The sequence below is a fragment of the Hylobates moloch genome, unplaced genomic scaffold (assembly GCF_009828535.3).
Source record: "Hylobates moloch isolate HMO894 unplaced genomic scaffold, HMol_V3 SCAFFOLD_22, whole genome shotgun sequence".
In the NCBI taxonomy this organism is placed as follows: Eukaryota; Metazoa; Chordata; class Mammalia; order Primates; family Hylobatidae; genus Hylobates; species Hylobates moloch.
The window spans coordinates 29,182,160-29,198,203 of NW_026652297.1; the positions used below are offsets into that span (position 1 = coordinate 29,182,160).

The 16,044-nt window shown below is 37.5% G+C and overlaps 1 protein-coding gene across 9 annotated transcripts in view; it reads left to right on the forward strand.

Annotated features, from left to right (window-relative positions):
* The first annotated feature begins 469 nt into the window (after window positions 1-469).
* ADAMDEC1 (ADAM like decysin 1) overlaps window positions 470-16,044 on the forward strand; it is a 43,455-nt gene continuing 27,880 nt past the window's right edge. For 3 of the 9 annotated variants that reach the window (XR_009211631.1, XR_009211630.1, XM_058433561.1), the window contains exons 1-10: window positions 3,801-3,973; window positions 8,173-8,291; window positions 9,176-9,252; window positions 9,986-10,064; window positions 11,641-11,717; window positions 13,190-13,376; window positions 13,604-13,666; window positions 14,402-14,473; window positions 14,789-14,955; window positions 15,310-15,391. Coding sequence is in view for 2 of the 9 variants with exons in the window: in XM_058433561.1 (XP_058289544.1) it covers window positions 8,256-8,291; window positions 9,176-9,252; window positions 9,986-10,064; window positions 11,641-11,717; window positions 13,190-13,376; window positions 13,604-13,666; window positions 14,402-14,473; window positions 14,789-14,955; window positions 15,310-15,391 (840 nt within the window). In the remaining 7 variants the exon portion in view is untranslated. Of the gene's footprint in view, window positions 558-3,755; window positions 3,974-6,102; window positions 6,163-8,172; window positions 8,292-8,422; window positions 8,556-9,175; window positions 9,253-9,985; window positions 10,065-11,640; window positions 11,718-13,189; window positions 13,377-13,603; window positions 13,667-14,401; window positions 14,474-14,788; window positions 14,956-15,309; window positions 15,392-16,044 lie in introns of those variants that run through there. The other 6 variants (XM_032143821.2, XR_009211633.1, XR_009211632.1 and 3 more) reach the window with 6 other exon arrangements.

The window sequence follows — 16,044 nt, forward strand, 5'->3', positions numbered from 1 at the left end:
AGAGAGATTTGCAATATCTTGGTTTGTAGGACTTTGCTAGTGCTTTTTAGATTCTGTGTTCACTGTGACAGTTTCTCAAAATATGTACAGAACACTGATGTATGTTCTAAATATGTGGATTTATTTCTATAAGGATACTGAACAGCAGTCGTGATGGTCCAGTTTGGTGAGTATGTAGATAAGCATGCTAGCACCTCAGTCTCAGTTCACACATTCCCACTGCTATAGGAACACCAGAGGCAAACAGTGTCCAGATGTTAAGTCCTTAACAAGCTATAACCACAGCCATAAATATCTCTCAAAGATGAGGAATATTCTCATGATGTTGACACTGCAATTTTTCGACAATTTCCCAACACTCTTAAGAAACATTCCCCAATCTCACACGAAAAGTGGGGGTTTTTTCTTGTTCAACTTCTAAAGAGAAATTGGAGAAGATAAAACCGGACACTGGGGAGACCACAACTTCATGCTGCGTGGGATCTCCCAGCTACCTGCAGTAGCCACCATGTCTTGTGTCCTGCTGCCTGTACTTTGGCTCATTGTTCAAACTGAAGGTAAGTACCATCACACCAGCATTTTACATAAAAGTCAAATTATCTGATCAATGTCTAAAGTGCCTTTTGAAAAAAATGGCTTATGTCTTTATGGTCGAAAGATCACTACCATTTGCATTTTGGTATATTTTCTACCTCTCTCTCTGCAAAAGCAAACTATGTATACATATGTATGTGTATCTTTTTGAGTGAAGATATTTTAAACCACTATATGAAACATGGATTCTAAAATTTGTCCTATTTTCTCCAGTTGTTATATATTTTAACAAATTTTGTGTTTGCACAATATTTTCCAAAATAGAGGAACAAAAAGCTATTGTTCCATTCATTATGTCTTTTCTTTAGTAAATAAAGTTTTATTAACATCTTCATGAATCAGGGCTATTTAAAAAATCCGCACTTTGGGATATTTCCTTGAGAAAAATTCTTAAAAGCAGAATGACAGGGTCAAAATGACTAGTTCTGGAAAACGAACCCTTTTTGTCTTTGAGATTGATTATTGATATTATTGATAGATGAACCATTTTGATGACACACTATGCACACCCTACAAATAATTTTCAAGTCACTGGTTATTTTACTAGTGATCACATAATCAGCATGTTAAAAGCCAAGCTGTAAACCTACATATTTCCATGCATAAACACATTTGTGCTAAACCCTATATTGAAACAGGTAAAGTACATAGCTGAGGAGTTATCCAAGCTCCCCACAAAATTATCACTTGCCTAAAGGTTGCTGTGAAAAAGCTGCACACGTACAGCTGGCTCTAGCCTTCATATTCTTTTACATTTCCTCATTGTCCATCACCAATACTATACCCAAAAGAAGGACAAAATGGAGTAATTATTATACTAATAATTATGCAATATATACACACAGCTTACTGAAGTCTTTTCAAATTCAATTATTCAATCCACATAAACATAAAGACAGGCTTATAGTCAACACTTTGTGATTTGCATAATGATTTAGTAAGGATGTCTCTGGAATTGTATTTCTTATTTAATAACCCTACTAGATCTATTATTTTCTTTTCTAAAACACACCATCCCAATGACAACACGGAACTAACTTCCTGGCCAAAAATCAAATCCATGTATTTAAGACAACTTCCTAATCATAGCTCTGCTAGGATGAATGACAGGGAAAAGTTTAAAATAGAATGAGGGCTAAATCATTATAATTGCATTATTAAACCAAAATCAGATATAATACATTATAATTGCATTATTAAACAAAAGAAAACATTAGTTGACCAACTGAACAACTGTGCCTGTGCTGTCTGATGAGAATTAATTGTACCTAAAGAGAAGTCACGCAACATATAATGAAATAGAACTTGATTGAAATAAAAAAAAATCTACACATCTTTTTTCCCCCATTCCTCAGAGGTCTCAAAATACTCATTGATACATTTCTAGAAAAGTGAAACTTATTTCTATTACTATTGTTCTCTTAATATTCTGCTGAAAAAGTCACTGAAATACTTCTGAATTTGATGGTAGTCTACGATGCCCACAGTGCCCAAGCAGCCCTAAATTTTTAAAGATTCCTCCCTATCACTTTAGATAACCCAATAGTTAACAATAAAAGCTATTATTTTAGAAGATATTCATTAGGTTGCAGTTAACTAGATAATTTTATACCTGGTAATGTTCTTATGTTTACCCATACACAATCTTATCTGGTAAATTATTCTTCTTTCAAGCTCACAACTTTCTGGAACTTCCATAAAATCTTACCATCATTGTTAATAGTGCATGAAACAATCATTTTCAAACAAACTTGTGCTCATTGAACTGCTAAGCAAAATGAACTTCAGCATTACATTTGTTTTGCTTTATGTGTATAAAACCATGCCAGAAGTTTCTGGGGGAAACGGGAGGGATTGCAAGAAGGTTTTACTTGGTGTTCCACCATATTCACCAATCTACTGCTCCTTGCCCCTACAAGATCAGCCTTACCGTCTTCTCCTCTCTCTGACCTATCTGTGCTGGCTTAACACCTCCATTTGTCTTCTAGATCTTATCCCTTCTCATACAAGGACACTGACCTAACATTTTCCCTCCTTCCTACTGTATCTATTCCATATTCTCTATGGAATCATTCCCATCAGCATATAAAAATTCTCCCAACTTAAAATGAATATTCTTTTTCTTTCTCTTCTGCCAATTAATTAAATTTTCTCTCTCCTGCCGGGTCTGTCCCGCAGACCCTGGCTGACTGATGAAGTGAATACTCAGACACAGGTATGCAGTGTAAGAGCAGCTAGCTAGAGCTGCCTGGCCCTAGTGGCCAGAGAGCAGCTGTTATGTTTTGCCAGGCTAATTGATTCTGGTTGGCTTGTTGTTCCCACAACTCATCATATTCTGTCCACCAGAGTGGGTATTGACTGGTCTCTAAAGTTGTTTTAGCTAGCACTGACCAGGCCCATGGGGTCATATGGAAGTTGTCTGCTATGGCCTCAATTAATCCTTTCATAAATGGGCTAGTGGCTCTGTTTTCTCTAATGCTTTTTCTTATTTCTTTAGAAATGTTGAAAGCAATGAGTTCATGTACCTGATTGCCTTGTTGATCTTGCATCACTGGGCAGGTCAAGAGCTCCCTTCTAATTCCACTTGCCTAAGACAGGGTCCCATAACGGTAGTGTATCCCTTGTATTTTTTCCAATATATTGGGGGAGAGGGCTCAGGGGAAATATTTGTCTCCTCTGTGGCACCTTTACCCGGTAACGGCGAGGCTGAGGGAGGAGGAGGAGGCGGTAAGGCAGATGATGGTTCTTCCTCCCTTCCTTTTTTAGGCTCTTCTTTGTAGAGTGGGGACAAAGCAGCCCTGACTAAGGCCCATAACGTTAAAGATGTTAGTGGGACCCATTGCCCTTGTGCATGATGTTAAGATTTCTCCCCACTTGTTCCCTGAGCTCTAGGGTTGGCAAGCCGCCTTCTGGGAACCATGGGTTATAGAAAACAACAGTTTGCATTAGGTCCCTTAATTGCGCCATCTGAGACACAGGCTCTGCTAGCTTTAAGCAGCTGTTTCAATACTTTTATATACTGTTGCTGTTGAGCTGATAACTGTTGTCCCATGATGAAACCCTAGCTTGAAAATCCCCTCAAACTTGGAAATCCCCAGCAGACACCAATTACTTACTGCGCAGTCGCTTCACTTTCATTCTCGACGGTTTCGTCACAGTCCGTTGCAGCATTCCTCACACGGGGCCCCACCTGCCGGGTCTGTCCTGCAGATGCTGGCAGATGGATGAAATGACTACTCAGACACAGGTACGCACTGTAAGAGCAGCTAGGTGACTGCCTGGCTCTGGTCGCCGAAGAACAGCCCTCAGAAGCTGGAGCTGCTTGCTTTTATTCAGTGCAAGCACAATGCTGAAAACCTGGAGCAAAAACAAACTGTAGGTAATTAACATTTATTGTTCCCCTTTCAGAGAACCTCAGGTGTGTGGATGATCAAAGGTCAGTTCCAGGTCAACATAAGTAGATGAGCCTGTTTAAGATAAATTCCCCTACACTCCCTTGTACCTACTCCTTGCCCTCTGCCTCAGGGTTGTAGAATAGCTGCCTTCAGTTATTCTTCCCCGGGGCTCTGCAAAATCTTCTGAACTTTAAGAAGGTTTGCATCCTTTCCCTGTAGTTTTTCCCACCACTCTGACCAATCCGCAACATTCCCTTTGGCATAAAAAATCTTCAAAGGCACGGTCTATACACTTTTTCTCTAGTTAGTCTCATCCCATTCTCTTCTATCCTACTTCTACAGAGTTTTCATCTCCAACACTCCACCAAGACTGCTCTTACAGCTTCAAGGATGTTAAATCCAGTGGTCATTTTGGGGGCATCACATTCTCATGTTTTTCCTCTCTTTCTTTCTCTGCCTTCCTCTCTCTTTCCTTTTCCATGGCACGAAACAGACCATTTAATTTGGTGAACTCCTACCTCACACTGGCCTCCTTTACTGGTTCCTCCTCTTCTCCTCAATTTCCTAATGTTGGAAAAGCCTAGGCTCAGTGCTTGATTCTCTTTTCTTTTGTAGCAGCATTCAGTCATTTGGTGATTTACCTAATCTTTAGCTTTAAGTACCATCCACAAGAGGACAACTCCCAACTTTTTGCTTCCACACTAAAATGTACACTTTATTTCCAACAAATCCACTTAGATGCTGTTTCCTGGTGGGCAGGTCTATGCAAACCTGCCCCAAAGCCCAAGGAAGCTGAGAGGCCAAAGAAAGAGGCTAAAAGATCCAGTTTCTTAGAAAACAAGTTTTAATAAGGACTTACAAAGAGAAGCCATGTCTGTGTCCTGAGTGGTGATGAGACAAGACAGATGGTGGATCCCTATTCCATTACTCTCCAGATCCAGGGCCTTTATACTGTAGGGGAGGGGTGGTTCAGAAAGGATGTATGGGACAATTGAGGTATGATAGCATCACAGTTGTTTGACCTAAGGGCAAGATTTATGATAAGTACCTGCTCTTACACAAGGAACAATGGATACACTGGAAATCTTAGAGGGCTCCCAGAACAGGGATTAATCAGAAGCCAACTTGCCAGATTAGCATCCAAGATGGAGTTGCTTTGGCCTCTACAGATGCCTAGTAGACATGTCAAAAGAACATACCCAGAACCTTTCCCACATACATGTTCTTCCTTCATCTTTGCCAGAGTCTGTCAATGGCAATTCTGTTTGCTCAAGACAAAAATATCGAGTCATCCTTGATTACTCTTTTTCTGTCATATTCTATATCCAATCCTTCACCAATTCTATTGATTTCACCTTCAATATATGACCACATCTCACTGCTTCCACTGATACCACTTTCATCTAAGTCACCACCACCTCTCTCTTAGATTACTGCAATATCCTCTTAAATGATCTCTCTGATTCTACACTTGCCTCTCTGCAGGATATTCTTGACAGATCAGACAGGGCAATCTTATTAAACAAAAGTCAGATTATGTTACTTCTCTACTCCAAACTCTCCAGTGGCCCCCATTTCACATAGAGTAAAAGCCAAATTTTCTATCAGGTCTTGCAGAATCTATTCATTTCCATAACCAACCTACTTGCATATTCTATTATTCACTCTTCTCATTCCATTCCAGCTAGATCCCTGTGGTTTCTTAAATGCACTCTCTATCCAGGATCTCACATTAAAACCTTATTACTAGCTGTTTCCTCTATCCAGAACTCTTTGTTCCCAAAGAACAATATGGTTCAGTCCCGCATCTTCCTGAAGTCTTGGCTTAAAAGTGATCATCTTGATGTGACTATCATTACTTCCTTATTGAAAATTGCAACACTCACCTCTGATCCAGCATTCACAGTCTCCTTTACTCTGATATATTTCATCACCATAGCACTTATCATCTTCCAACCTGTAAATAATTTTTCATAATGTATGCTGCATATGTATATGTAATATAACACCATTTCCCAATAGAATGTGAATTTTATAAGGGCATGGATCAATGTCTATTCTATTATTTTATTTAACCTGACAGCCTCAAACTGTGCCTGACCTAAAGTCAGCATTCAATAAATATTTGTCACATGAATATTTGAGTTTTCACATAAAAGAAATATCAGAGAAGGTAAGTTGCTGTCTAGAAAAGAATGTAATACTTTTATATTATTTTTTCTCCTATGTAAAAAATCAAATGTAGTGATTTGAGACATCATCGTTAAAATAAGAGTGTAATATTGACCCAATGTGTCCATTTTTAAAATGTTTTTGAGTATTAAGAGGTTGAAATTTCACTCAACCTTGTTTGACTATCGTTTTGATAGTCATTAAAAAGACACTTTAGGAGGCCGATGTAGTGGATCACAAGGTCAAGAGTTCGACACCAGCCTGACCAACATGGTGAAATCCTGTCTCTACTAAAAATACAAAAATTAGCCAGGTGTGGTGGTATGCGGCTGTAATCCCAGCTACTCAGGAGGCTGAGGCAGGAGAATCGCTTGAACCTGGGAGGCAGAGGTTGCAGTGAGTCAAGATCCAGCCACTGTACTCCAGCCTGGGTGACAGAGCGAGACTCTGTCTCAATCTCAAAACAAAACAAAACAAAACAAAACAACAACAATAACAAAAACAACACTATTGGATTGGTTTTATGTTTTTAATTTGTCTTTTACTTTATATATCTTGGAAAGGTTTTTGGCTAAATCACATTGTAATCTACTCTTATAAAGTTTCCCCAAAGCCAAACAAGGTAGATAGAACAAGAAGTGAGGTAGGAAAACAGATATTTTGAGGGCTCTTCCAAAATTGCATGATTAGTGCTAGTGTTGGGACTAGACATTATTAAAATTCATTCTCATTCCAAGTGCATGGCTTTTTCCACTAATGGACTCATATTCTCTTTTAACAAAAGATCATTTACTCATACATTTCTAGATTTCCTGTTTTAGTATATGATGAATCCTTCTCAGGACAGCATTACAGCAGAACTTTGGGAGCTGACTAGGAGGGAATTCTTCCTTTGTGATTTCCTTTCATTTTCCGTATCAGCCAGGCAAAAATCTCCTGTTTTCCCTAAGATCACTCTGTCATACTGAGTGGAAAACTGTCTCTAAGCACCGATACTTAAGTATGAAAATGCGAGCATTCAGAAATAAGACTGATCTTGTATGAATGATTGAATAATTAACAGAAAAAATAGAAAAAGTATGCTGTCATCTTCCTAATAGAGTACTAAATAATTTTATATATGCTATCTTATTCAAGTTTTAGACTAACCTATATCTTAGATAAGAAACTGGTACAAAGCTGAAGTGACTTCTACGAGGTTATTTAGCTAGGGTATAAGACCACATCTTTTGGCTCCGAGATAATTTCTTTTCTACTATTTGTAAACAATGAAAATCTGTCTATGTAATGTAATTTCAAGTACATCAAGAAGAACATTGTGTCCATAAACAATCTTCCTACTTCCTCTCTGAGGCTTTAAAACTTTCAAAGAGAGGCCAACAAAAATTTATTTCTTTGAAATCTAAAGTCTTGGGGGAAAATTTTGCTGAGAGAAAAAGCATCATGGCTTATTGTCACACTGAGGAATAAAATTACTGCTAGTAGAGTCTTTCCTAAAAGTAAAGTGTTATATACAAATGAAAAACTTAATTTTTAGAGTGTATAATCAGGGGTTGTGCTTCAGAGGGAAAAGGGTATAAAAAAGAAAAAAAGAAAAAGTCTTGGAGGGCATTGAGAGAAAAATTCACAATTTTTAAGAAGACTCTAAAGCAAGAAGGAAATGGATTACTACAGGCAGAATTCTAGGCTCACACAACCCCTGCTCTTAATCCATATCCTGTCCTTTCCGGGCATGATGGTCCAGAGTTTGCATACACTGAGAGATCATCTGAAGAATTGTTTTGTAATCTTCATGTCTTTTCAGAATAGGGGGAGGGAGAGCAAAAAAAAAAAAAAATCCTTGTCAAAGCTGAAGAACGAGAATTAACTTGTTATTCACAATGTTTGCTCTCTACATAGGAATGTAGTCTTCACTGCTCTTTCAGCAACCCAAGAAATTAAAACAAAACACAACAGGACTAAAAGCAAAACGTTTAAATCTTTTATGTGAATATTATTTCTCTTTCTCTAGCAATAGCCATAAAGCAAACACCTGAATTAACGCTCCATGAAATAGTTTGTCCTAAAAAACTTCACATTTTACACAAAAGAGAGATGGAGAACAACCAGACAGAAAAGCATGGCAAAGAGGTAAGCAAGATGAATGACTGTGGTAGATGTTACAATCATCTAAAAAGCCTTTTCACTAACAGAAGTGATGTTACAGTTACCATCTTATAGTTTCATATTGAAGCCCATGTATACAACTCCCCTTTGTTCAGGAGACAGCTCACAATTTCTCAGAATGCCGCTATGGTTAAGCAGCAGAGAGTCAACAGCCTCACTTGACAAGAAAGGATAAAGCTGCTTGGACATTTCTCTTAAGTTTGAGAGTGAGGAGAGAAGCCTGGGAAGGTCAGCCATCTTTAACAGAGATATTGTTCCTGGCCAGGCTCACCACCCCTTTTCTCCAGTGAATTGTCTTTTTCCTCAGCCATTTTGTCAATAGTGAAAAATGAAATTTTTTATCAGTAGTTAACACAATATTTTAATATTGATTAAAGATACCAATTCTTTGACTATTACATTGTTGCAAGTATTTCCCTCATTTTGTAATTGCTACCTAATTCTTAGTGGGTTGAGAGGTTTTTTTGTTTGTTTGTTTTTGTTTTGTTTTTGTTTCTTAGTATTTAATGTATTTAGTTTGGTTTTAAAGTAAGAAAAATATACACCTTGTTTTCATTCCCTGGCTGATCCTGAGACAGTATACTGTACATTAGGGCAAATGAGAAGTCCCTATCTCACGTATTAAAGCTAGTTTAATCTATAAGTGTTATTATCACATAATTGTACTTTTTGGAAGTCCATGTTAGTGCATAATTTATTTTGTCTTGCATATTTTAAAAACACAAGAGAACTGCTTTTATCCTATATGCATTTGTAATTGTTCTTCTAATACTTACTATATATATCATTACAATTATTTTAGTTATGCTCAGAAATATAAATTGTTTGATGTAATTAAATGTTTCCAGGAAAGGTATGAACCTGAAGTTCGATATCAGATGATCTTAAATGGGGAAGAAATCATTCTGTCCCTACAAAAAACCAAGTAAGTTGTACCTCCTAAAAGTCTAATCACTGGATTAGGTTATGAAATTGGGGAGCGATCTTTTTGAGGCTCCATTTAGTGTGGTTTGACATAGAAGACATGAGGCATTTTGAGCTTTAGATGATATTAGTTTGTGCTAAAAAGGCTGATTTCCTAGGAAATTATATATAAAGTGTAAAACAAAAGGAATGGCATATATAAATGACTTTCTTCCTTGACCTTCTGGGAACTTACTGAACTTCTTTTTCAACTCAGATAAACTCAAGACTTTGATGCAGCTTTCCATTCTTTTATGAGAATATGTGTCCAAGGCTGATTCAAAATGCATGGCCTAGAGATAGATTCCAGGGAATGGGGTTCCTTCTAGTTCTATAGCAGTTAGTAAACTTCTCCCTGAATACAATGGGCCTATAAGCATATTTGTGACCCAGCACCCTTCAAAGTTTCTGTGGAGGTTGTGTCCTTGGTACAAGAAATCTCAAAATGACTAATTTGAAGATAGGGATCTGCAGATGGGAAGAAGATGAGGGGACTTCCTCCCTCAGATTTAATAGGAAGAACTAACTCTCTGATTTGCTTCAGTAGCAGAGCTCCTATGTTGGAAGAAGATTAGTAGGTCAGAACCTTAGCTACTTATCATTGTAGACACTATCACTCTTTTAGTGCTGAAGTTCAGGAAGTTCTGCCTTTCTTACCGTCCTGAATGGTTCATGCAGCTCTCTGCTCTCTACAGGCATCTCCTGGGGCCAGACTACACTGAAACATTGTACTCACCCAGAGGAGAGGAAATTACCATGAAACCTGAGAACATGGTAGGGTCCGAATACTTTGTGGGTCTCTTTTGAGTTTTAGATGTTATTAGTTTGTGCTAATGTTAACTAAGATCTCCAAAGGGCTCAATAATTTTATAAAATTCATAGGTCCAAAAACAACTTCAAAAAATAATCAAAGGACTTGAAAGCAAGGTGCTTATCTGTGATCAATGAGACAACAGTTTGGAAAATCACATTCAGCTTTCAAAACATAGGAGCAGCAGAAGGCTTCCAAGTGTCACATTTTTGGAAGCAACCAAAAGTCCCCTTGTCCCCAGACCATTTTATCCATAGGCTAGAAAAATTCTTCTCTATAGGTACTTAAAACCTCATGTCAATATTTACTATTTTCTGGAGATACATGCATTTATCCTGAGGTGAGCAATGAAATATCAATTATTTAATTAATTTTTTATATCTGATTAAATCATCACCCCGTAGATAATGCCAGGGCCAAATGTCAGACATTAAGAATCATGGCATAGAATATCAGGAAGAGAATACAATAAATCTCAGTCAAGAGGTGTTCATGTTCCCAAGCTAAGACAGCTTCTCAGAGCCATCCTACAAGGTACCCTAAATATGCATTTCTCTCTATATAAAAAAAAGACTTCTGCCACAAAATGGTTCTTTGTTCCCCATGCTCATTAAAACTTATTTCATGAACATCTGAATTTTTGCTAACACTATCTTCAGCGGATAGTGTCTGATAAATTAATTTATGCTCAATTGTTAATAGCTGATGATACATTAATGCAGAACCTTCTCAGGTCTTCTATGAGAAAATGTTTATGTTGACAATGTCTCTTCCAAAAAGGGAGAAAAGACCACAGATGGAATTTCAGACCCTGAGGCAGGTCAATTTATTTTGCACTGGAGTTTTTTCACTACCTGTTTTAGATCACTCCAAGTAAGTGGCCCCTTAACTTTGCTGGTGTGGGCCAACAATCATCTCTCAATCTCTAATTGTAGACAAATAATTTTGTGTCTTTGAGGCTGATAAACGGATTTCACTGATAGACCAATTAAAACAGTGATCAAATCAGTTAGTCTGAGGAGCTCAGGAGTGATAGTGTGAAATATCAGGGATTCCCCAGTCTGGAAAAATAGTTGTCTCATTTTACTTATTTGTAATGCACAGTGCCTTTGGCACTCAGCACAGGGAAGCCAAATTCTTGAGCACTGACCCCCAAACCTGAGGACCCACTGGGAGTACTGTACATCCCAAGAGGACTGGCTACTTCTCAGAGAGAACATCCGCTCTCACTATTGGCCCACCTAGGTTTAACTTCCCTGGACTCCTCCTTAGTGTAAATTAATGTCAGAAAAACAGCTCAGCCACCAAATATAGAGAGTTTCCAGTGAAGCAATTCTGAAAACCTCTGAGGTTCTTGCTGTTGTGTTTCTGAGTATTGGTCTGGCCACACAGTCACTACTTGAAGGATTTTTACATACTCAAGATGGTAGCGTTGCTCACAACTGTGATACATGTATTCTCATGGTTTACACATTACGCACACACACACATACACACACATGCACATTTCTGAAGCATAATTTCTTTTTTCCACTCCAGGAACACTGTTACTATAAAGGAAACATCCTAAATGAAAAGAATTCTGTTGCCAGCATTAGTACTTGCGACGGGTTGAGGTAAGAACTACCACCAAAATTACTCAAGATCAAGAAGCTTTTTGTTATACAGAATTAAGTGCTACTAGATATTGTCTTCTTACTATTTTGGTAAATTTTTCATTGCTGAAATGCTGAATATATGTGGTTAAAGTGAAGAACAAAGTATTACCCTGACAATCATTTCATAATCTGCTGCTCTAGAAGTCAGGCCTAGCAATGTAAAACAAGAATGCTACACTCTGGACCTTGATGATATCTGGATCCACTTCTGTGTTTATCCACCCTACTCTCTGAAACAGTTACTTCCTCTTTTCTAAAACATTCTTCCCTGCAATTGTCACAGTTGAACTTAATTTTAGAATTATGTGTGTTTCTGTTTACATAGATAATTCTTGCCAATGAGACAAAGTTTGGAAAGTAAGAAAAAGCACAAATAAGAAAATAACAGACCAGGCACAGTGGCTTATGCCTGTAATCCCAGCACTTTGGGAGGCCGAGGTGGGTGGATCACGAGGTCAGAAGATTGAGACCATCCTGGCTAACATGGTGAAACCCCGTCTCTACTAAAAATACAAAAAAAAATAGCCAGGTGTGGTGGCCGGCGCCTGTAGTACCAGCTACTTGGGAGGCTGAGGCAGGATAATGGCATGAACCCGGGAGGCAGAGCTTGCAGTGAGCCAAGATAACTCCACTGCACTCTAGCTTGGGCAACAGAGCGAGACTCCGTCTCAAAACAAAAAAATGGAAAAAGAAGATAACAACTACGACAAAAGTTGACCTCTGAGTGATCACCTCTGAGTTATTAACATTTTGTCATGTTTGCACCCTTATTACATATAGACAAAGGTATCTTTCACAGCGTTGAAATAAAAAAAAACACACATTGTTCTTCCAATATGGCTGATAACACAAATGACAAGCTTTTCACATATCATAAAATACCTTCAGGGATATAATTTTGAACAGTTAAGTTGGATTGTAATATTTTATTATATGGATTCACCTTCTATTTATGAACTAATTATCATACTATTGTGATTATAGAAAGAGGGATTCTTTAAGCTACTTCTAATCCCAACGTGTTACTCTGGTTGGCCTGCTGATCATTCATGTTCCCCTCTGGGGTTCTTGCTATCTAAACATCCCCTTACTCCATTTTCCATTATAGTCCTAGGATCTGCCATGAAATATTTGTTAAATGAATCAATAAACTATGGAAAAATATTTACCATGGTGCAAATTCCAAATTCTTTGGGGTTGCTTCATCTTTATAATTCTTGTTCAGAATTCTCTTGGTAAATAAGTTAGGCTTCATTGTATATTGACAAATAGTGATTCTAACTTACATTACCAAAAGTTAGCTGAAAGGTCTATGAATGACAAGGCTATGTGTGAAATTGGGATGGAGGGGCAGACATCAATCCATTCTTGGAAGCAAATATGACTCTGTGTGTCAGGAATCCTGAAATATAAGTCTCTATATCTCCCAGAGGATACTTCACACATCATCATCGAAGATACCTGATAAAACCTCTGAAAAGCACAGATGAGAAAGAACATGCCGTCTTTACATCTAACCAGGAGGAACAAGACCCAGTTAACCACACATGTGGTGTGAGGAGCACTGACGGGAAACAAGGCCCAATTCGAATCTCTAGATCACTCAAAAGCCCAGAGGTGAATACAATTCCCTTACCTCATCCTTTACTTCAATTGTCTCAGCAAAGATAGGCGATAGACTACTATTCTTAGAAATGAGTAGTATATGTATGTGTCGAGCCTATAATTTATTTACTTATTTTTCTATTTATATTCTATTTTAGGAAAAAAAAGTCTCCTTTTAAGCTTTGGAATCTTTTAGGATAAAGATAATGATTAACCATGTTCTTTTATTCTTTATAAAGAAAGAAGACTTCCTTCGGGCACAGAAATACATTGATCTCTATTTGGTGCTGGATAATGCCTTTGTGAGTATGAAACACACGGGCCTCTCGGCCAGTTCAGTCACCCTTTAAGTTTACTTATCAAGCAAAAGCAAGCAATAAGCTATTTTAGCTAATCATGGGGCGTTTGTCCACCTGGGTGTCTTGGCTGTTTACATGCCTTGCCAGCAATAGTTATTATCTCCTCATCCCCTTTAATATCCATCTGCCACCAAAATGCTTAGATATTGGCAATATACTTAATACCAGATAGCTACAGGAAACTAACCAGAAAAGAAAAATAAAAGGAATGCATTATTAAAATATTGCAATACTTTATATCTTAATATAAAATTAAATATATTTAATATAAATATTATGTCAATATAAAATCAACACAAAACTCTATATAACTTAGGAACTATACTGATAGATACAGAGGAAAATACTAGAATCTACATTTCTATCTAGCAAATATTGTTTTGTAATCAAATGTTAATCACATGATTCCGTTTAAAAACCTTAAAATTGTTAATTTGATGTATTCAGCTTTAAAATGAACATTAAAATTTTACATGAATGTCTAACTTTTATCAAAAAACTCTTAACATTTGAAATAGAATTTGCCACAAGGCAGTCTTACATTATTTAATTATGGAATGAATAGATGTTAATTGTAGTGAAATGCATAATTTTTCTTAAAATGTGAAATCTTGTATGCCATCAGCTTTCTCAGTGTAATCTGCTATTTCACTATACTTTGTGTTTTGTATTTTACAGTATAAGAACTATAATGAGAATCTAACTCTGATAAGAAGCTTTGTGTTTGATGTGATGAACCTACTCAATGTGGTAAGACATTAGTCATGTAAACATCATGTTTCTGCATAGAAGCCTGGAACTTCCCTATGATTTCACCAACAAGAAGTTAAAAAGATCACAAATGCCTTAAGTTAAACAGTTCAGGGAAATTTTAGCAGAACAAGCATCAACATCAAGGTGAAATCACATGCGTGGCAACAAAGACAACTTTTAAAATTTTTACTTTCAAAATGGAAATTCATTACTTGTAGTCCATCACTTTATCTATCACTTGTGGTCAACAAAAGCTCTCAAACACGAAAGGAATCCTGAACATTTTTATGAAGATAAATGCTCTTTCCACAGATTTATAACACCATAGATGTTCAAGTGGCCTTGGTAGGTATGGAAATCTGGTCTGATGGGGATAAGATAAAGGTGGTGCCCAGCGCAAGCACCACGTTTAACAACTTCCTGAGATGGCATAGTTCCAACCTGGGAAAAAAGATCCACGACCATGCTCAGCTTCTCAGGTGAGCACATGCTGGCCAGGTGAATGTAGGCAGAATGGATAGCTATCCCCAAGGTTCCTTAGCAGGGATTTCCACTCTGTAATATTTCCCTAATCAATTGTCAGAGTGCTTGACATTTTACCACTGGCAATTCACCTGTTAGATTATTGGATCAATAATCAGATGACAGAATGAGCTCTTGGGTGTAAGATAACCATCTGTGGTCATTATAACCCGAAGGAATACTAGAAATTTTGGGGGCCCTAGTGAATAGAAAAAGGCTAGGGCAGTGAGGCAATTCGTTAACGTAATTTACAAAAGCTAATGGTTACAAAGGCTCAGATTGTGACAATAGTGTCTGTAACTTTCATACAGTGGGATTAGCTTCGACAATCGACGTGTGGGACTGGCAGCTTCAAATTCCTTGTGTTCCCCGTCTTCGGTTGCTGTTATTGAGGTTTGTAAATTTATAGTAAGGCTCCCTGTGGTTCTGTATCCTCTATGAAGGCCAGCATAACACCTTATATAGAATGAGCAAAATGAACATTTGCTGAATCAATGAATCAAGATAGAAATGAAACTACTGGTAGGTCATTGCACTGAAGATCCCTTGGATTATGAAACAGAACATCTCCTTACATCAGCCTTGCTGGAATGTGCCATGTCATTCTTTAGTTCATGTTAGAAAATCAGAGCAGGAATATTGGAACAGAAATGGGATCCAGTAACCTCTGTTGCCTGGGCTAATACTAGTCATCCCCAGTATCTGTGGCCAGAGAGGCCAGACAAGGAAGAAAGGTGCATGCAGGTGTTATGTGGCCAAGCACTCGAGTGTCATAGGTATCATAGCAATAGGTTTTGGAGACCTCTGATATGGTGCCTATGAGTACATCCTATGAAGAATGTAATTAATTTAATCATGATTTACTGGTATCCATTAGTTCAACAAATATTTATTGAATAAAATGTACTGTATTCATAGGACCCAACCACTTCAAATGCTCTTTCAACATTTTGCAATACACAGTGACAGGGAAAGGAGCTAACGATTCACTAGTTTTCATCTCTTAAGCTATCTTTAAAGTACTGCACACTGGCAACAATTGAATA